Genomic DNA, 22,697 nt, shown 5'->3' with positions numbered 1-22,697 from the left:
TATAACTTTGTGATTAAGTATATAGTTGGTGCGAAGAATTGAGTAGCCAATGTGTTGAGTTAAGTGGTGCTTATAGTTCATTCTATGTCATGTGGGATTCAATCATCTGAAGCAAGTTTATGCTAGCTTGTAAGGACTTGAGCATCATTTGTCGTTCTTTACAGGTTGGACACCAATTTATATATCTTGTTTTTTCTATCCATAATGGTTATTTGTTCAAGGGAACTTGGTTGTGCCTTCTTGATACTTTACTACATGATTATATATATATATATATTGAGAGTTACATGCAAGTGGAGTTGTCGAGCATTTTGGTCATGTTAAGGCCATAGCTATGGTTGAATATTGCTTTTATTGGCCTAGCTTTAAGGCTAATGTTGGTCATGTTATCAAACAATGTAAAATTTGTCAAATAGAAAAAATGGAGAAAGAAGAATACAAGTTTGTAGACATGTTTACCGGTTCCACATAAGCCTTGGCAAGACCTCTCTATGAATTTTATCCTAAATGTACCTATGACTGTTAGATAGTGTATGCCTTTAGCTCTAATAAGATTGATGTACATAAACATTTATCTGTAAATGAATAAAGTACATTATCGTTTTATGTTCATATTAGTATGTTTTCTATGAGTTATTCTTTAAACTAGACATTTAAGAGACTCATGCTAGTTAAGAATGTTCTCAGCCATTGGATAGACTTGGAGAGTTTATCATGACAAGGCTAACACTAGTGTGTTGCCAAATAGTTGGAGTAGCTTGTCTTAGCAGGTAGGGTTAGATCCTAAGCACAGGTAGTGGGTGTTTGCAAGAAGCATTGAACTCGAATCAATTTCTAGTTATGCTTTGGACCTTAGAGATAGATGTACAAAACTGAAAAGTTGCACTTTACCTAGACTTGATTATGATACTGCACTAGGTGTTAGATTGATCTGTCTTTGATATGTCAACCAGTGAAATCCATCGAGGGTCAAATACCTGGGCATGTTGGGACAGTTTGAAAAATCACTTGAGTGAGTGATCATAGTGATAGGATCGACCCTTTGGTCAGACAAAATGAATATTAGGGTTTACACTCTCTCTAATGGAAACTTAAACTATTGGCAGTGAATTTCAATTGTATTTGAAATTTGATTTGTAAAATATATTTATATATTTTAAAATATTATTTTATGAAAAAGGTTTACAAAAGGTTTTAATCTCGAGATTCATCTGACCAGAGTGTAGCATTGCATGTTACAATCTAGGGAGAGGTCCTTCTTTGTGGACAGTATTTTGATAATTATAGGCCGAGATCTCACTACAAGAAAATGGGGCTATAACTATTGCGTTTTAGCTACCGTCGTAAAAACCATAGCTATGGACATGGTCACTACAAACAACTTCATGTTCGTGGCAAAAAGATGAACTTTAGCTATGGACATTTTGCTTGTGATTAAAAGCTCTTCGTATGTGGCTAAAAGATACTTATAGCCATGGTTTTAAAGTATCTGTGGCTATAAGTTATAAAAGTAGAATAGACCTATAGCTACGATTGTTTTGTTTGTAGCTAAAGCTCTTTATTTGTGGGTAAAAGCTACTTATAATTATAGCCATAGATAATAGTTAACCGTGGCTATAAATTGATTAGAAAATATTATAAAACAATAAATATATTAAGAATTAATAAACTAATAAATATTTAATAAATATATAAAAATTAATAAACAAGTAAATATTTACTAAAATAATATTTAATAATTAATGATTGCTATTTAATAATAATTAAACTATCAAATAAATTATTAATAATTTTATAAGTAAATTAATAAAAAGATAATAATTTCTAAAATATAAATAAAAATATTGACTATTGTTTAATTAATTAAAACTAATCATAAAAAAATAATTTAATTATTTAAACAAAATAATAATTCAAATAAATTAATAATAGTTAATTATCAATGAAAAATAATATTGACAATTAAACGAAATTATTTAATTTCACAAACAAATTATTAAAAAGTAATAGTATAGTAATTATTAATTAATTAATTATTTAATAAATGAATACTTAATTAATTAATAATTGTATGTTCTTCATGGGCCAAAGACACATTGGCTCACCCATTTTACCAAGAAAACCCTTTTTTCCTCAAAATGTAATTTTTAGCTTTTTTATTTATAAAAGATAAAAACTAAAAAAGTTATAAATTAGATCTATATATTGTTTATTCTATATATTTCAAACCATATTATTTATTCTATATATAAAAAAACATATACACACTACTGATATTTAGAAAGGTGAACCAAACTGGTTAGCTAGTGAGACTATATACTAGTTCGATCCTACCACTATCCTTGTTCTCTTAAAAAAAGGGCCAAAACTGTCCACCTAGCTGATCCAACCTAAGAACCAACGAATTAGTCCTGGTTTTGTGTAACCATTGACTAATTTTCTTAATTTTTTAAATTCCGGTTAAGTGTAAGAGACCATTATAGGTGAACCAAACTGGTTAGCGAGTCAGACTATATACTAGTTCGATCCTACCACTAACCTTGTTCTCTTAAAAAAAGGGCCAAAACTGTCCACCTAGCTGATCCGACCTACGAACCAACGAATTAGTCCTGGTTTTGTGTAACCATTGACTAATTTTCTTAATTTTTTAAATTCTGGTTAAGTGTAAGAGACCATTATAGGGTTGATTACCTGATAGGCTTTATCTTATATAAGTTCGTTATCCTTAATTTTTCACAGGGTGATTGAATCCAAGGATACATTGATTACCTTGAGTACCTTTTTTTTTTATTTTTTAATATTTTTAATCCATCTCATTTTCGAAATTACCAATTAGAAGCTCTACTTTCCCAAAATAAAATCTTCCTAAAATCTCTCTCTCTCTCTCTCTCTCTCTCTCTCTCTCTCTCACTCACTCACACACACACACACACACACACACACACACATTCCAATAACCTAAATAACCTAATATCCTAAAATTTCTCATAAATAACCTCCCCCATTATCCCCAACTTTCTCCTAAGTTATCTCTAATTTATTAGAAAGTTTCTCTCCTAATTTCTCTCTAAATTTTATTCATCTTCTTCCCCACTTTTTATCTACATCTATCTAAAGAAAGTTTGAATTAAAAGATTTAAGAATTATTTAAATATTCTAACAAAATTATATAATAACTTTAAAATATTTATTAAAAAGACAAAAATAATTAGAATCGATTTAATAATATTCATATTATTAATAATTATATATTTTTACAGAATTCATTATGAAATTATGTACAAACAATATAAATTATGATTTTTTGGATTATTCAATCTAAATGTTATTTAAATAATAAAAATCTAACATAAAAATGAAATATTATTTAAATATTTCAATAACTAAATATATTAAATAACAAAATATTAAAATTAATATTTTAAATCAATTGATAATATATTTTAAATAGTTACTGAATAACTTTCAATTATAATAAATAGACAAACAATATAAATTATGATTTTTTGGATTATTCAATCTAAATGTTATTTAAATAATAAAAATCTAACATAAAAACGAAATATTATTTAAATAATTCAATAACTAAATATCTTAAATAACAAAATATTAAAATCAATATTTTAAATCAATTAATAATATATTTTAAATAGTTACTGAATAACTTTCAATTATAATAAATAGATTAAGATTTTAAATATTTAGTTAAATAACTAAATATTTTAAATAACGAAATATTTAGCATAACAAGATTTGAAATAGTTAAAATAACAAAATTATGTATTAATAGTACTATTATTTTATGGATTATTAAATTCAACAAGTAATTAATATTTTAAAATTTAAATAAAGATATTATTTCAATAAATAAATAATATTGTAAATAACTAATTTATTTGTACCAATTAATAATTCTAGAAAATAACTTTCAAAAAATTATTGTTTATTAATAATAGTTAAAAAAACTTGATCTCTATTTATTATATATTTATCTATACTAAAATTAATATTTATTGTATTTTAGTAATTAATTATTTTTTTTGTGATAAATATTTTCAAAAAATTATTTATAAATCCATTTTTATTGTGTTATTTAATATAAAATTTTCAATAAGTATTGGAGTTTAAACTGCTATTATTTAGATTTTTAAATTTAATTTATTGTGTATTTTTGTTATAATTTTTTAATAATTATTGGAGATTAAACTTTTATTCACGGGTTGGTTCAGTTCAGTTGTAGGTTGTTTGGCCAACCAAATCGACATGGTCAGGTTGGGGGGTTGGTCACTCAGGTTATATTGGTTTGCTCGATTAATTCAAAAGATTTGAAATTAAAAAAAATAAAGTTTCTACGTATGGGGGTCTCCTTAAAGGACAAAGGAAGACCGAGTGTAGGAGGTAGGCTAAAGGCTTAGGGCAAATGGGATGATAGAATGATGATCTCATTATGAGTTGGACCCCTATTTATTGGAAGAGATCCCGAGATCCTAAAAGGAAGGAGCCAAAAGCATTTGAATCCCATTAGGAAAGGGAATCTCAGATACGCTATTAGTTGTTAGGGAGCACTACTAGGGTTTCGCCACGTGTCTTATGAGATATCTTAAGGACGAACTTTCCTTTTGTTTGAGGATTCTCATAATCCACACGTGCTACTTAATTTTGTGACCCTTTTAAACCGATGTGGCATATGTGATGTCACTATTTAGCTTGCACGTCCTTATTAGGCCCATGGGGTGTCCCATTACACATGTTATTAATGACGCATGTGTTTCTATCATTTGTTTATGACCTACGGTGAGTCTGTGCTCGTCGCGGTTTTGTGGTGGCTTTAAGCTCATCGCAAATCCATGCGAGTCCAAAACTCATCGCAAGTCTGTGTAGGGCCAAAGTTCATCGCAACCTATTTAGGGTCAATAGTTCATCGCAGGTGTACGATGAGTTGTGGACTCATCGCAGACATTCATGTAGTATTGGTTTGACACCCTCTGTATTCTAATGGTCTGAGTGACCACAATGTACCTACATCAACTATTATATTTTTGTTTTTTATTTTATTTAAAAAATAAAAATAAAATAATTAAAACTTACAATCATATTAGAAAAGATTCAAACATGTTCGACCATATTTTTAAAAATATTAACATATAGATGTATGTGTTCATATACACATACATGCTCCGTTCCCGTAGGGGGAAAATCATCCCCATCCCCGCCCCATTCGGGGCAGATCCCCACAGGGATCGGGGAAATGGGAAAATTTTCCATCTCTAAGTTTGATAAACAACCCTATCTAAAATTAATTATTGTTATTTTTTTATTGTAAAAAATTATTAAAAGCAATATATAAACATAAATAATTATTAATTATTATATAAAACAATTGTATACTCTTACAAGTACCCCCTGTACTTTGTTTCACGACAAAGAACCCCCCGTACTATAACCGTAAGACAAAGACTCCCTTCCGTTAGCTTTCTGTTGAAATCTGCCATTATAATATTTTTTAACCCCATACTACCCTTAACTTGAGTTGATTTTTTAGTGCATCTTTCTTATATATATATATTTATTTATTTGGTAAAAATGGGTAGGTATTTGTTGGGACTGTTTCTAGATGAGTTTTGGCAGGAAAGCGATGCAGAACGGATGGAAAGAAATGGAGATGCTTGAAAGAAGCATGCCCAGATTCAAAGTACTACGAGAGACGCATGCATAGGGGTAGAAACTGTTCAAGAAAGCCTATGGAAGTTATTACGGTAAACACCTCTACCACAATCTCATCAATACGCATAAACCTCTCTTCCATTACCAACAACTCCTTTGCAAATTCCTCTTCTTACTCCCTTCTCTCTCTTCATCAGTTCTATTGAAACCAATCACCAACACCATTCTTATTACAACATCCCACATCATCCCTTCCTTTATCCCCATTTGTTCTCTTCTAGACCTCTTGGCAATGGGTTCTTGCATCAAAACATCCCATATCATCCCATGCCTGATAAAGAAAGATTGGCTAAGCTTAGTAGTATAGGTAGAATGTCATAATCAGTTTGTGTCATTTTACCTCGAAGAATCTTTCGGTTATCTAAGAAACCTCTACATGAGTTCCATGGCATAGTAGTGAGGTCTTGGATTTATCATGGTCGAATAATAAGGTTAAGATGGCTCTTATAGAAGAAATTGCATTTTCTTGTTTGTTGGTCAACTTTGTTACCATTAGCCGCTGCAATGAGTTGTGGTGGCTATGGTCGAGAGGAACGAAAAATAGAGGAAAGTGGGAAGAAGAAAGGAGAGGAGAGAAAGGGGAAGGGGAAGAAGAGAAATCAGGAGAGAGAGAGAGAGAGAAATGTGAAGGAATCTAAGGTAGAAGGGATTACCACTGCTATTCTATTCGTGTATCGTGAGGTTGGGGAAGATGAACAGTGTTTTTCTCCCAATTGTCTGGATAGTTATTACAAGGGTAATCTAGAGATTAAAAAATATTGCAATGATGGATTTCAACGGAAAGCTAACAGAAGGGGGTCTTTGTCTTACGGTCATAGTACAAGGGAGTCTTTATTGCGAAACAAAGTATAGGGGGTCTTTGTCATAGATCCCATAGTACAGGGGGTCTTTGTAATTTACTCATTTATCTTTAACTTAACAAATCCTGTGCGGTCCCAGCTAGTTTCGGAATAAATATTGGACCCAAATTGAGCCCAAGCTAATTGGGTCAGGGGTTCATTGTCCTGAGTAGTGAATTCAACCTAATCTCTTTCAAGGGTAGGGCTGAACCCTTATAGACTTGTGTGAGACCTTTGTGAGGTCCCATGCTATACTATATTCAGGACCAAAGTGGCCATGCATCACTTAGGGATGTGAGCCCTTGAAGTAAATGTGCCTAAGGCCCATTAGTAATGTGATTAGTAAAGTGATAACTTGTCATGTGATTTGGGTCAAAACTAGGATCATTTCCCAAATAGGTTAGGAGAATGCTCTATAAAAGGATTAAGAGAGAATCGACAAACTATATTTGTTTCCCCACTTACTCTCTAATCTTCTTTTTTGTCTCCTCGAAAACCTAGCACGACCTAGGTTTGCAAGAACTAATTTTTATTAGTTTTTCCTCTATGTTTTTGCAAGAAAAACACTAGGGAAATCAGGCTCACAAATCTCATTCGATTCAAGTAAGTTGGATAGCAATTTTTGTTGAAATAGTGTTGTTGAATCGACTTCTTCCATACATTGCACCATTTTCAGTTGGAGGCCGGTTTTTGGGACTAATATTGCGAATGAACTACCACTATGGAAGTTGCGATTTGTGGACTCCATATCAGGTATAATCAATTTTGATTTTCGTTTCAAATCTGGTTTAGTTCAGATCGATCAAAAAATTCAAATTTCAAAATTATTGGAAAATTAGTTCCTAAGTTTGGTTAGAAAATTTTTGAAAATTCGCTCAGTCATCAAGCATGGTTCGACCATCCTTAATCTAATTTGTAACCCTTCCAACAAAGACAACAAGGGGTCAAGATTCAATTTATGTTGTGGTAGAAAGCTAGGTTTTCTAAAATGGCCCACTTTATTCCTTGTAGTAAGACATTTGTGTGGCAAACTTATTCTTTAGAGAAGTTGTCTATTTACGTAGTGCTCCTGTTACTATTGTTTTTGATAATAATATTAAGCCTTGATGATTTGTTGCACTGCTTAGTTGGTGACCATACTTCAAAGTGGGATCTCATCCTACCTATGGCTGAATTTGTTGACAATAGTTAAGTTAATAGGTCAACAAAAATAAAGTCCTTTTGAGATAGTCATTGGAATTTAGCCTAAGAGGTCTTAGCAATAATGCATACAAAGCTACATCTGATTTACATAGGCACCTACTTGATTTTTAGGAGGGTGATATGGTTATGGTGTGTATAAGTCTTGATTGCTTTTCCAAGGGCTTCACTCTAGGAATGCAAGTCTGTATAGGATCGCTAAGAAAACCGGTTCTAATGCCTATGCCCTAGAGTTGCCAAGTGACATGGGAATGGACCAAACCTAGAATGTTTCTGGACTTTTTGATAGGTGGAACAACTGAGTGTTGCTTTCAATGCCTAGGCTTTATATTGATATTGGATTAAATATTAGACTTTTCTATCTTTGATGTGCCAACTAGTGAGATCCTTTTAGGGTCAAATACATAGGTGTGTTGGGATATTCAAGAGTGGTATGCCAATTGATGATTAATGTAACATGATCTGCTATTATGTTAAGATCTAGAGAACACTTTGTACAATTCCTCTTTAGATTCATGAATATGCTAGTATTAGGATTATTTGAATCCTTAATGAAGGATCCACTGGTGTTAGAAGTTGGACACCATGTCATCAAGATAAAGAGGGAAAAGTTATTCCCTTAATGTGGTGTTAAGTATTGTTAGCAAAGACCTTAATTGTAACTGATTAATTGGGATCTATCGATTTGATTATTACATAATGGGTTGTACCAATTGACTTTGGGCCTTTAAGATGATAAGGTCCCAAGAGATTTTAAGTGTTTATTTGTTATGTTGTAGGTCCTATATATATACTATACAAGTTGGAATCTCCCAATGAAAAAATAATTTCGAAAATTATTAAGGTGCTAATGCTTAATTAAAAGTCTCACATAAGAATCCTAGTCAAACTATCAACTAGATAGTCTAGTAGGACTAGGATTTAACTAATATGACTAGATAGAGAAGTTCTAGTTTTTGCGTTGGATTTGGAGAGTACGATTCTCTCAAGCTTTATCCTAATTATGTTAGAATTCCTAAATACACAAGGAGAGGACTCTTGTAACCCTCCATAAATAGGATGAAAGATATGGGGATTGGATGGTGCATATTCTCTCTTAAATTGCTGAATGGATCCAGCCTAGTGAGACAAATCTTGTTAGGGTTTTGAACCCCATCCAACCGGATCTATTAGCCAACTTATCTAGCATTGTTCTAGAAATATTTAGGGTAAAATCTATTACCAAATTAGTGATAAAGGTCAGACCTATGCTATTGTAAATTCAGGAAAAGTTTTCTAAAACTACAAACCAATAGTTGCGCCATCTTCAAGTAGTTAAAGTATTTTGGGAAGATCCAATCTTGGGTGTGAACACCACTTCAATTTTCTACATTTATGGACACTACAATTAGGTACTGTACTCATTCTTGACCCAAAGATTTGATCTTTCTTGGTTTTACAATCTCAAACAATTCAAAAAGAAAAACTGGGTTTTTTCATCATATGCGATTTTAGCATTAGGGTTTCTACAAAATTTTGAATTTCAACCTCTAAGTGTTGGAACTTTTGCACATAATGATCACTAGATGGTCATCTTTTAGTATCATCGCCATAGTGATTATCCCATAGTCCCATTGCCTAAGTTACCTCCGCTTCCTTCTACTAATGTGCCTAGGGGTGTTCAAATTCGGTTGATAAACTGAAAACTGAATCAAACCAAACCGAATAAGCTAATTCAGTTTGGTTAATTCAGCTATTGGTTTGGTTTGATTTTTATTTTTAAAAAAAGTCAGTTTTCAGTTTTGGTTCGGTTTGATTGAAATTTTCAACCAAACCAAACTGAAAACCAAATTTTTGCTATTATTTAGTTAAGTATATTAAACATTAATGTTTTATTTAATACTTTATGCTAATTAATTGTTATATTTCCCAATGAACAATTAATAATAGTTAATTAAAACCTAAACTCATTATTAATTGTTTACTAGTCATTAATTGTTCATTAATCATTAATTATTTTTGAAATTGGCCAATTGGCCAATTCCCCATTGGCATAGGGCTTTGGGCCTATTTTAGCTTTTAATTAATAATAGTTAATTAATTAAAACCATTGGACTTTGGGGTCATTCTAACTTTTAATTAATAATAGTTAATAGTTAATTAATTAAAATCATTGGGTTTTGGGGCGATTTTAACTTTTCATTAATAAAACTTATTAAATGCTTGTCATTTATGTGGAACCGGGGTCCAACCGAACCAAAAACTGAACCAAACCAAACTGAATTCGGTTAGGGTCGGTTCGGTTCTAAAATATAATTCAGTTAGAGGAAATGGTAAAATTGAATAGTCAGTTAGGTCCTCGGTTTGAACCGGACCGATCGATTGTACACCCCTAAATGTGCTTGAAGACATTCTTGTTGAGAAGTTGATTTCTATAGCAAATGGGAGTTGTAAAAAGTTTCTTATAAACTGAAAGAATCGACCTCTTTCAAAATTTACATGGATTATAGCTGAAAACTTCTACCATCTTAATCCAAATCTTTATGAGTAGTATCATGCCTTTAACTCGATCCTATTGAGTTGAAGTCAGTGAGAGATGATGGGGATTAGTCCAAGCATTATAAGACCTATTCTCGTAAGAAGAAGGCCAAGAAATAGGGTCGATTTGGCATGGGGAAGACTCTTGGGACATGGACTGATTTGGTTAGGGGCGATTTTTTGTTATTTTGACCAATGTGGACCTAGGCCATAACATCTTGTTCTTCTAGTTCAAGAGGGCTTATCTTTTAATTTTCAATTTACATGCATTAGTAGGTAGATAAGGCTATTGTGTTTCTTGATGGGCAAGACAAGAAGAGGCATTTTTGTAATTATGATGAACAGTATACCAGGCTACACAAGTCATTCTATAAATATATGTATTTTCTTCCTTTGAAGTTAATAAAGATATCTTGAAAGCTCTTTTACAAGTTTGTTGTATGAAGTTCCTATAAACTGTAGAGCTTCTATGACCATTGGAGTGATTCCTTGGGCTTTCTTTCTCTTCATCATGAAGTCTTTGTTACAACCTAGAGGAGATCTTACCAACCAGCCATTGGTGCATGAATAGGACCATAATCAGAATCAATATCCCCTAGAATTCGAATTGGAATTACATATTCTTGATGCCTATAAGGAATCAGAATTAGATTTAGATTGTTGCTATTTGATTCATTAGAAGTTGGAACCAGAATCAACTAAAATTTTTCAAATTTTTATTAGTTTATTTGTCATTTTATTATTATTTTATTAGTACTTTGTTATTATTATTTTATTATTACATAAAATATTTTTATTACTATATTTTATTAATAATTTATTATTTTATTATATTTTACTATATGTTATTAGTATTTTCTTATTAGTGTATTATTTTTATTGTTTTTGTTTATTATTTTAAAATTAAGTTATTATTATTCAATAACTAATATATTAGTATTTCATTATTACTTTAATTATATTATATTAATATTTTATTTCTACTTAATTATAATTATTTAATAAATAATATTTTTGCTTATTATTATTTATTTTATTAGTATTGAATAATTAATATCTTGGTATTTATCATTAATTTATAAATATTTTATTAATATATCATTATATTATTATTAATTTAATAATATTTTATTTTTATTATTATTTTCTCATTACCTTGTTAATATTCTACTATTTTTTTTTATGATTTTCAAATGAACTTATTCTTATATAAGAAATAATATGTTAGTATTTTATTATTATTTTTATTATAATATATTAATATTTATTATACTTAATTATTTTTATGATTATTATTAAATAAATAATATCCTTGCCTTTTGTTATTAGTTTATTATAGTATTATTATTTTATGAATATTTTAATTATTAATATACTCTTATTATTATTATTATTATTATTATTATTATCATCATCATCTTATTGTTCCTTTCATAATATGTTACTATTTAATTTTTAATTATTTAATATTGCTTCAATTATATTGTATTAATATTTTATTTATACTGTATTATTATATTTAATAATTAATAATTTAATATCTTTGTTTGTTTTTTTATTTATTAATATTTTAAAATTTTATTAATATTAGGATTTTGGGGGCCTTTTTGTCATGAATTCTTTAAATATTGACAAATTTGGAATGGGAATGTCATCCCTTGGGGGGGGGGGGGGTTGGAATGGCCATTCCCCCCTCAGTCCCCCAAGAATGGGAATCGGGGTTCGATTCCTGCCAAACAAATAGTAGGATTTGAAATGGGTCATTACAATTCTGATTTTAGGCACCTATTCTTGGAAACCAAACAGACCCTTAAAACCAACTATTCAACTATTATTAAACAACATTATTTAACAATGTCCTTAAAATCTTATTCACTAAAAGACAAAGTACTAAGTTTTTTGATTTAGCAACTTGAGCTATTATTTAACAATTTCTCTTATTTTTAAGGGTAAATCAAGACAACTATCTTGTACTTTGGGGGTAGTGACCCTTATCCCTCCAAAACTTTGTTTTGTAACCTAACCCACTCCCTTGAACTTTTGGATGTCAATGCTTTGCCCCTAGTCTCTACTAGAACCAGCAATCCTTAACAACTAACCAATTATTGGGGGTAGTGACCCTTATCCCTCCAAAACTTTGTTTTGTAACCTAACCCACTCCCTTGAACTTTTGGATGTCAATGCTTTGCCCCAAGTCTCTACTAGAACCAGCAATCCTTAACAACTAACCAATTGGAAGAGCTTGCAACCAGTTGTTACTAAATGTCATTAAGAAGCTAATAATAAGGGTCTGTTTGGTTCGTAGATAGGACTAGAATCAGAATTAGAATCACCTATTCCTAGCGCTTGTTTGGCTTAATCAAGAACCAGAATCAGATTCTGATTGTTACTATTTGGTTCATTGGGAATTGGAATCAGAATCAATTGAAAAATTTCAATTTTGTATTAGTCTATTTATTATTTTATTATTTCTTATTAGTTTATTAATTTCTATTATTTTTGTTTATTATGTTAAAATGAATTTATTATTATTAAATAATTTATATGTTAGTATTTTATTATTACTTTAGTTATTATGTTAATATTTTATTTCCAGTTATTTATTATTATTATTTAATAAATAATATTATTTCTTTTTATGATTTTGTTATGATATTTCATTAGTATTTAATAATTAATATCTTAGTCTTTATCATTAAATTTTAAATATTTTATTAATATGTTAATATATTATTATTACTTTAATATTCATAAGTTATAATTTTCTTATTAGCTTATTAATATTCTATTATTTTTGTTTATTATTTTAAAATTAATTTATTCTTATTTAATAGATAATATTTTAGTAATTTATTATTAATTTAATTATAATGTACTAATATTTTATTTGTTCTTAATTATTCTTATGGTTATTATTAAATAAACAATATCTTTATTTTTTTGTTATTAATTTATTAATATTTTATTATAGTATTATTATCTGAGAAGTATTTTACTAATATTTTATTATTAATTAATTAATTAATTAATATCTATGCTATTATTGATTTATTAATAGTAGGACTTGGAGGAATTTTTGTCTTGAGTTCTTTACTTTTTGACAAACTTAATTTAATTATAATGTACTAATATTTTATTTGTTCTTAATTATTCTTATGGTTATTATTAAATAAACAATATCTTTATTTTTTTGTTATTAATTTATTAATATTTTATTATAGTATTATTATCTGAGAAGTATTTTACTAATATTTTATTATTAATTAATTAATTAATTAATTAATATCTATGCTATTATTGATTTATTAATAGTAGGACTTGGAGGAATTTTTGTCTTGAGTTCTTTACTTTTTGACAAACTTTAGAATGAAAATCCCATACCCTAGGGGGTGTCCTGGAATGGCCATTAATCCCACTCCCATTCCTATGCCAAATAAACAGTAAGACCATTCCAATTCTGATTCTAGGCACCTATTCCTGGAAACCAAATGAATTCTAAGTTTTTGAAGCTTCAGCTATATTATCAAACAGACCCTCCCAAACTTTTAAGGGCTCCCCTTGAACTACTAGATTGCGGAGGGTTCACTGTAAACCTTATAGTAAACCCAATGGGTATTTCATACAACTTTTAAGTGCAACCATAAGCTATGTCTGAAAAAAGAAAGAAATTCACACAACTAAAGATTCAGATAGATTATAGACACCCAAACTTAATTCTGTAAAACTATAGACACCTCCATCAAATATTAAAAAAAAAAAAAATTGAAGAACTCAAAATATATCATGGATACTTTTATGTGCCTCATGTAGGATACTAAGCTCTTGGGCTATCTGGAAGAAGGGTGATGTCCCTGAATACCTGAAGCCTTTTTCGTCGAGCTGTTCTCACCATTGGCTTTAAATTCTTCCCGCAAGTAGACCCAGTTGTTGAGCAATTATAATCCTCAGTACCCAATGCCTTGCTTGCCATTGGTGTGGAGGAACAGCAGTAGTAATCTACTGGATCCAGCTTTGGTTGCTCATCAAAAGACAGACACCGTCGAGCTTTTGAATTCCCAAATGAAGCACTGTTTATGTGCCTTCCATTTTCTTCCTCGTTTAGATCAACCATTCCGAGTTTCCACTCGAAAATCTCAGTGTTGTTCTGGGAAAATGGATGTTTCTGTGAATAAAAACCCAACTGTGAACGTGTGGCAGTAGGATGAGGAGGGGTGGAGCCAGTGATGTTCAGATTAAGGTTTTCATCATTGTTCCATCCATCAGCCCATTTGTTTGGAGTCTGAAAAGAAACTGATGAATCACGGGAAAGGTACGCCTGTTTCTCAATCAGAAAGTCAGTTCCTGCAGCTGACAACTCTTCTTCTTCTTCTTCATCAACCATATCTGCCCAACTCTTCCCAGTCTTGAAGGCAGAGTACTCTTGCGTTGGATTTGCATTTCCTGTAACGGAAACTGGAATATTATCTGCTTCATGGATGTTTATTCTAACATTTTTGTTCTCGATCTTATCTGACCATCTCATGCTATCAGAGACTGTAATTTCAGACCTCTGATCCCAGTTTCCATTGATGCAAGCTGTAGTTACTCCATTAAGCTTTTCTTGTGACATAGCATGTGAATTGCCAACGAGTATACTTGGTGATTCCCCAAGTATTTTGGGACTTGAGATACTAGTGCTTTCTCCCACTCCCAGTTTCTTCTGTTCATTGCCTTCCTGAGATCTTGTTCTTGAATCTCCATTAGAATACCATGAAATGCCATCTATCGTCTGATTTTTCTTCACAATATTCCCCCTTGATCTACATCTCCAATCTCCATTGGCAGATGAACATGGACCACTTTCTCTTTTTGGTGGTGTTATCTTGGAATGCCCCCCACAAACGTCTACTGGTAGACCTCCTTTAAGTTGTTGGGGTGCCATTACTCCACCACTGGAAGAATGTGAACCACTTATTTTTTCTGTCCAGCCATGCATTAGATTTTCATTAATAGAGACTTGGGAACTAAATATGCTTCCATTATGTTTGGTGTTCTTTGTTGCAGAACCTCCCTCAACTCTTCTTCTCTCGCTAATGCCTTTCTGTGAAGTAAAGTAATCAGACGTTCTATGTATTTTCTCTGAATGAGCTCCTTTCCTCCATTTATTGGCAAAGAAAGGCTGCTGAGAAGACTGACAGTCCTTTTTTGTATTGCATGAGGACTCTTCAGCTTTCATCTCAGTATTCAATCTTCCGTTGTCAAAGCCAGAGGGATCAGCCTCATCAAACAGATTTTGAGAATAAAGTTCACTTTTATGGTTCCCAGAAGAAACTGATTCTCTCTTCTGTGCTTCTAACTGAACCAAATCTTTGTTGCTGCTGTCTTCCAACCTTCGAGGAATTGGGAAGCCAAAACCATGACTCTGAATTGCATTTACAGATGAAGCCCGTGAGCTTGAGATTTTGTTAATGGGAGATGTGAACGAACTCTCCTTTATCTCTTTGGTTTGCTCAGTTGCATCAGTTGTTGGTTGTGATTCGATCTCAGCAAGTATCTCCAAAGCACGATCAAAGGATTTAATGTAAGGATCTGCCAGTCCTCGATCTGCGGATGAGGGTGCTATGGCCTGAAGGAGAGACTTGGCTTTGGTAATTTCTCCCCTATGCATCAAGCAGATGGAAAGGTTGCACTGCTTGTTCTTATCTGGTTCTATAGAAAGAGCTCTCCTGCATCCAGGCAAAGAAATATTTGTAGCATTTTCAGATTTGCCCCATTCCCTCTTTTATGTGTACTGCAGAGTTAAAACTATGTCTTCTCTTACAATTGATGGTACTGATATGTCAATAGCTCTCAGAATAGTTGTTGAATCAAATATAAGCAGTATCATCAATCCATAACCAGAACCACTTGAGCTCAGTTAGATTGGTAGAAAAACTAGAAAAAAGTCTATGTAAGGATTTACCTATAAAGTTCTTCTGCAGTTTGGTAATCTTTCTCTTGCAGGTAAGCCCAGGCCAGGTTCCCTAACAACCTGTTTTAATAGGAGAAAGTGAGAGGAATGTAAGAGAGGAAATTCGGGCTCTTTTCACTGAGAAGTGGAGGTATGCTCACCTTGATTTCTCTTGTTCAATGGTGACATGGAACTTCTTTCCTTGAGATCTTGCTATCTTGGTTTTCTTTCCACCAAATGCTATGCCTTCTTCAATGAGCTTTAACTTCTGCCAAAGCAGTTCAATTTGGTCTCTAAACCTGCCACACCTCTGCAAACACAAATATACAGAGATGTCTAAAGTGTTTCGTAGATATGTGTACAGAGAAAGATGTACAACAAACTCATAGAGAAACTTTGCCATTAAAGGAAATTGTTCCCATATGAAGAAACTAAATATTCATTGGTGCCAGTCCACTATAAGTATGAACCTACTTGTATTATTGGGAGTCTGAAACTGCAGACACCATTAAAGACATGTCTGTGGAAAACAAAGAAAAAGAACTAGACCCCAGTATGGAGAAATAATATCTATCATATAGATCAGAGAGGGAACACTTATAACAAATCCTGTGTTCTATATTACATGAAGATTATCAGTCCCAAATTTCAAAAAAGAAAATCAAATAAATAGAAAATATGGCAGACATGAATGACCTTACAATTTTCATATCATCAAATTATATCTTTAGTCCAAAAGCATCCTTCTACTGACACTGCCAAATTGACAGATCTATCATGATTCATGACCTTCTAGACCCCAAAATACCTGTTTATCTACAGTTTTATATATATATATATATATATATATATATATATATATATATATATATATATATATATATATATATATATATCATAATACATTAATTTCCAAATTAATTACTAAATTAAAACCTTAAAACTTTTCTACCTCACATTTGCTCCTGCAAACAACAGCAGTAATGTCAAAAAAAAAAAAAAAAATTATATAGTTAAACCATATTCTTCAAATTCTTTACCGTCGGATTGTTGGTGTGATTTCATATTTTTTATGCTACCTCTTCCCAAAACCTCACAAATTAAGCTTCTTCTTTTCTCTAATTGCATCCCTTGGTCCAGCTAACCAATCAGCAGAATAATATGAAACACTAACATGATATGTTAGAATCACGAAGAAAATAATGAGAACTGGAATATGCACTGTTGATGAACACAACTTGGCATAAAGTTCAGTGTCTAAAACTTGGCGAATTCTTATTAACTTCAAGTAATTGCATTATCAAGAGATAAGATTTTACCTTGTAGAGGTCGTTAAGTACATTATCAAGAGATTCTTGAGTTCGTTCGGAGCAAAGATGACGGAATGACTTTATTGCTTCAATTGCCTCATCACTTCTATTCAACTGTTTCATCACAATTGCCATGTCTTTCAAGGCACTATCAACACGATCACCAGCATTAATTGCATACCAGAACAGGGAAATGGCCCTGTTCGGATCTCTATCTATCAACTGCAGTTGGGTTGGAATTTGCAAATTAATAAGATAAATGAAAAGATGATTAAAGAAAAGCTGGCATAATACTAAAGAATTGAAATGGATAATATTCTTCCATTATGGGATTTCTCATGAATTGCAGAAAAGACAGTGAATTGTCACTGACAAAGAAACAATTAAATAATATGGAATTTCTCATCACCTATAGAAAGTACAGAATAGTAAATCAGACACAGCTTAAGACTATCAATCAGAAAATCCACAAAAGTTGCAAGAAACAATCAGTTTGATTAAGTAATTCGCAACAAGGACAGAAATTAGAAACGATGTACTGAACAAAAATAGCAAGAAACGGATGTTACACAACCTAAGTTTTCAACAAAAGAGACGAAAAGAAACAAGAAAGGATGTTTTCGACATTATAGAACAGCTTAAATTTCTTCACCATCTAACCGGGAAACCCAGAAATCCTAGGCGCCAAAAATTGCCACGGAGATTATAAAGAAGATTGTTAAATGGAAAAGATTGCTTGAAGTGTAAAAGAGGAATCCTTTACGAAATTGCTTAAAACGCAAAATACCTGAGACCAAAGAACAAGATGGAATTCAAAGAACACAGACCAATAACAACAAAAGCATTTCATTCGATTAAAACCCTCGAAAGAAACAAAAGAACTAACAAAATCTCAAAAGAAACGCATACCCGGCCATTAAAACAGAGGAAGGTAGCCTTCTTACCTGAACTTGTTTCGCCCGCACATAAGGAGAATCTCCTGGTGGCATCGGCGAACATGGAGCCGATTTCCACGTCCGCGGCGGTGCTGGTAATTCTTTCACCGGATAATTCTTACCGCTGTTCCACATTGTTCGAGCTGGGACTGTCAGTCAAGGGCGTCCTCTGCTGAAATCCTTTAAACCCTTTTTCTCGAGCTACCGGAAAACTAACGTATGTGATGAGAAAACCACCTTTCACGCCGGAAGATTAGACTGAAACAAACTTTTCTTGAAGGGACGATGATAACAGAGTAAGTGAAAAAGCATGAAGAGTAATGAGTGCTGTAACGAAGAGGGCAGGGAGAGAGAAAATTAACGTAGACAAAAAAGAGAAGGGAAAAAAGGTTAAAAAACTAGCCGTTTTATAAAGTAGCCGTTGGGATTCGGGACGGCGTTCTTTCGTTGAGTTTGAGAGGCAACCAATATCTCTTCAAATAAAGCACAGAAGTACGGGATATTCCCGATGAAAGGTTGTAAAGGCTGTTCGAACGGGCCCAACTCTGACTGAATCCGACACGTGCGAGTAACACGTGAAGTGAGTAAAGGGGTTTGACATTAATTGCAACATCAGAGCTTTTGGATTCCAATGTCGTGTCGTGATGGCCCGTGGGTCCTTACGGGTCATGCTGCCTTCCCTCCTAAAAAATTTGGGAGTTAGCCTGGCATGGCCCACGGCCTAGGCCCTTGTAGGCCCATGCTGTGTCACAGGCCTGGCTGGATTTTATATAAATTTTATGTATACAATTGCTTAGATATAAAATAATTAAATAAATTAGTATAATAAAATAAAAAAATATTTATTTTATTAATATATTATATACTATATATTATTATATAATTATAATTTATATATATATATATATATATATATATATATATATATATATATATATATATATAATATGTATAAAATATATATGGGCCGTGTCGTGCCGGGCCTAGCATGGCCCGCGAATTGTCGTGCTAGGCTGCGGGCGGCATGGCCTGATTTACACCTCTACGTATGAGAATGTGCATCTAAAACAAGATACAAGCTTGGGATGACAACAAATCGAAACGTACACCTGCTTTCAGCGATTATGGAAATGCTTGAAAACTAGCTGATGTTTGGCATCGATGCATTTTATAGGTGCTTCAATTTCTAAAAAACATCTAATGGTTAAAAAAACTTTTTGGGGCCGTTTCACATGAAAAACTGTTTGGTTCGGTTACATGCCACATCAGCCAAAAATGTTGGGCAAATTTCTTAAATTATCCCTACTGTTTAACAAGTACTTCTTTTAAGACATGGTACTACACATTAAGTGGTTTTTAAGTATTTATGGGTGTTTGGTGAAAGAGTGGAGAAGAAGTACTTTTTTTGAAATAGTGACTTCAAAAAAATAGGACGAACCTGTCCCTGATAAATTTCTATAATGCCTAAAATACCCCAGCACCCAAAAAGCACTGTTCATCATCTTCTTCCCTAACTTGTCCCCACTCCCCAATCTGACACTTCACGGCTTCAACTTCGTCATCTTCCTTCCGCCCAACCAACTCTGCCATTGGAAACCTTTCTTCTTTCTTTTCTTCTAGTCGCCAAATCTTGGCCCCTCTTCGTAAGTTCCTCTCCCGATCTCTCCCCTATTTCTCTCTCTCCCGATCTCTCCCCTGTAACTGCTCCCAACGGTGGTTAATGGCGGAAATATAGCGGTGAAATTAACCGCCACTGGGAGAGCTGCCGAGTACAACGTCGCCATTTCCGCTAGTTTCAATAAGGATTCATCGCATTGTTAGTTTGTGATACTTGGACGAAATGCCCATTACAAGGTACCAGATAAGAAATAAGAACAACATCGTTGATCCGGAGCTGTACAAAGTTGCCGATAAAGATGATTCCAAAGCACTACTTGAAGGCGTCACCATGGCTGGACTTGTCAGTGTCTTGCGTCAGCTTGGAGAATTGTTCTTTGTCGTCTTCCTAATTGATGGAGGAAGATTTGACCCGACCCCTTGGCCATGCGACACGTGGAAGCAACTGAGAGTGACCTGGTGGAAATGCTAGCTTGGCATGACAGCAGGCCCATAAACTGAGCTCCGAACTAAAGAGCCCCAAGCTCTCCCTTCGAGGTCCTGAGCCTTACAAAGAGCACCAAAGGCAGAAAACCCGAACTACCCACCTAGGGGCAGTTTGGGCCATACTCCTATCCGAACTCGAGACTTCACATTAAAAGACCACTTCGGCTCCAAATCGCCTAACTGAGCAACCGTACCTGACGCCCAGGAGACCGTACATGGAGGCGGCGCACCTAACCGATCAGAGGACTGGCACATGACAGTCGCCATCCAACGGCCACCTGCCACCGCCATCCTAGACGGATAGAGGCGGCCCTGGCAATTGGTAGTGGAGGTTATGACACCCGAACTGGCAACTAGCAGTGGAGGTTATGATACCCGAACTGGTAGTTGACAGACGGAAGTGATCTGATCTGGAAGAGGTAATGATGCCCGAACTAGCAGAGGCATGGAAGTGAGCACATAGGGTGATTATAAAAGGCCCCCATCTCATAAAGAAGAGGGTATGTGATTCTTGCGTTTTCATGTCTTAGAATTCCTCATTTCCCTTGCCTTATGAAGAACACTAACTTGAGCTTCGGAGTGTTCCAACTGGGTTCCTACCCGGAAGCCTCCATTTTCTTCCTTGTTTCAGGCACCTCCGATCTCGTTAGAAGCGAGGTAACCGGCAGTTAGGACAGACCGGATCGCGCATCATCAATTGGTTCCGTTTGTGGGAAGACTTCAAAAAGCCTCCCCTAACTTTTATCTCTCTCTCTCTCTCTCTCTCAAAGAAACCTTAGCTTCCATGGCTTCTCCCAGCAACAGTAGGCACAACCTGAATGCTGTAGGGGAACACCCCCAGCCCACCAATGTGTGCATAGGACAGTTCATCGTCCTTCTCCCTATCAAGACAACCTTTTCCGAACCAACTGCTGTCCCTCTGGCGACTAGCCAAAACCTGTTTGATGACTTGATGCAGTGCATGCGGGCAATGTAAGCCCAAATGCCGCAGTTCCACCACATCTCTCAATATCACTATCAACAGCAGTTCCCCCAACTGCCTCTGAACCAACCACAGCTTCCACCTCGGCACCTTGCTTCGAAGTCGGTTAAGCCCTCCCCTCAGGGCGGACGCTTTCACCGAGGAGAAGCCTCCCAACTTTAGAACCCCTCCAAGAGCCAGGCCTCATCCCCGGGCAGGAGGGAAATATCGATCACCCCCGCCTCGTAGCTCGCTGGTGGATCGAGAACCTCCTTGCCAGCAAAGTCAGCACCTCGGCACTCCAAGTTTGAGCTACCACTCAAGTCAGTAGACTACCAACAGTCCGGGCCCATCGAGCTCGGCACTACCGAAGCCAGCAACGCCAATACTAGGCCCTCTAAGCAGAAATGAAGGCGCCAGCGAAGTTGCCAAACTTCCACCCGCATCCTACCTGAGCTCCGAGGTAAAGAAGAGACAAGCTCGGACGAGGTAAAAGCTGCCCCTATTCTCTCAGTCCCTTCTCCCCTCTCATCAGAACTCCTTGCAGTCCCCATGCCTAGAGATTTCAAACTCCCCTCTCTAGACAAGTATGATGGGTCCTTCGACCCCAATGACCACGTTGATGCCTTCCAGTCCCAAATGAACCTGGCAAGGGCCAGTGAATCCTGCATGTGCGTGGCCTTCACTACCACCTTCAGGGGGTGGCTTGCACCTGGTACAGGAATCTGGCCCCCAGGTCAATAAGAAACTGGACCCAGTTCATGCAGGTCTTCACCGCGCACTTCGTTACCAGCAAGCGGTGCCCCAGAACTGAGGAGAGCATCTTCGAAGTAGTCCAGAGAGAAGGAGAGTCAATCCGGGGCTACATCAAGCGGTTCAATGACGCATGCTTGCAGATACCACGACTGGACCCTGCAGTGTAGCTCGCAGCAGCCAAGAGAGGAGTGAGGCACAAGGAGTTCAAGTGGCACATGGTAGTTAGCCAGCTCACGACCGTGGCTGAATTCCTCAGGCTCACAAACAAATTCATGAGAACAGAGGAGGAGATCAACCAAAGGACTGAAAACGGGATCGAGAAAAGGAAGAGGGAAGGCGAGCCCTCCAACCCAGATGACAGAAGAAGGAAAGACCCAGCTCGGGAGACGAAGCCAAGCCAGCTGTTCCGAGCTCCCTTAGCAG

At 34.4% G+C, this 22,697-nt stretch overlaps 1 protein-coding gene across 1 annotated transcript; it reads right to left on the bottom strand.

Moving 5' to 3' along the window:
- Positions 1-13,948: 13,948 nt before the first annotated feature.
- On the bottom strand, positions 13,949-18,833 carry LOC148846044 (uncharacterized). The gene is made up of 5 exons (XM_088953409.1): positions 18,464-18,833; positions 17,529-17,741; positions 16,371-16,519; positions 16,222-16,290; positions 13,949-15,985 (listed from the first exon to the last, which is right to left on the bottom strand). The coding sequence occupies exons 1-5, from the start codon at positions 18,587-18,589 to the stop codon at positions 14,095-14,097; spliced, it is 2,448 nt and encodes an 815-aa protein (XP_088809535.1). The 5' UTR covers positions 18,590-18,833; the 3' UTR covers positions 13,949-14,094.
- Positions 18,834-22,697: the final 3,864 nt, after the last annotated feature.

The sequence above is a fragment of the Nelumbo lutea genome, chromosome 7, assembly GCF_056320005.1.
Source record: "Nelumbo lutea isolate HS-2025 chromosome 7, American lotus-T2T, whole genome shotgun sequence".
Lineage (NCBI taxonomy): Eukaryota > Viridiplantae > Streptophyta > Magnoliopsida > Proteales > Nelumbonaceae > Nelumbo > Nelumbo lutea.
The sequence above is the reverse complement of the archived record's forward strand: the minus strand, read 5'-3'. Positions and strand labels throughout refer to the sequence as shown.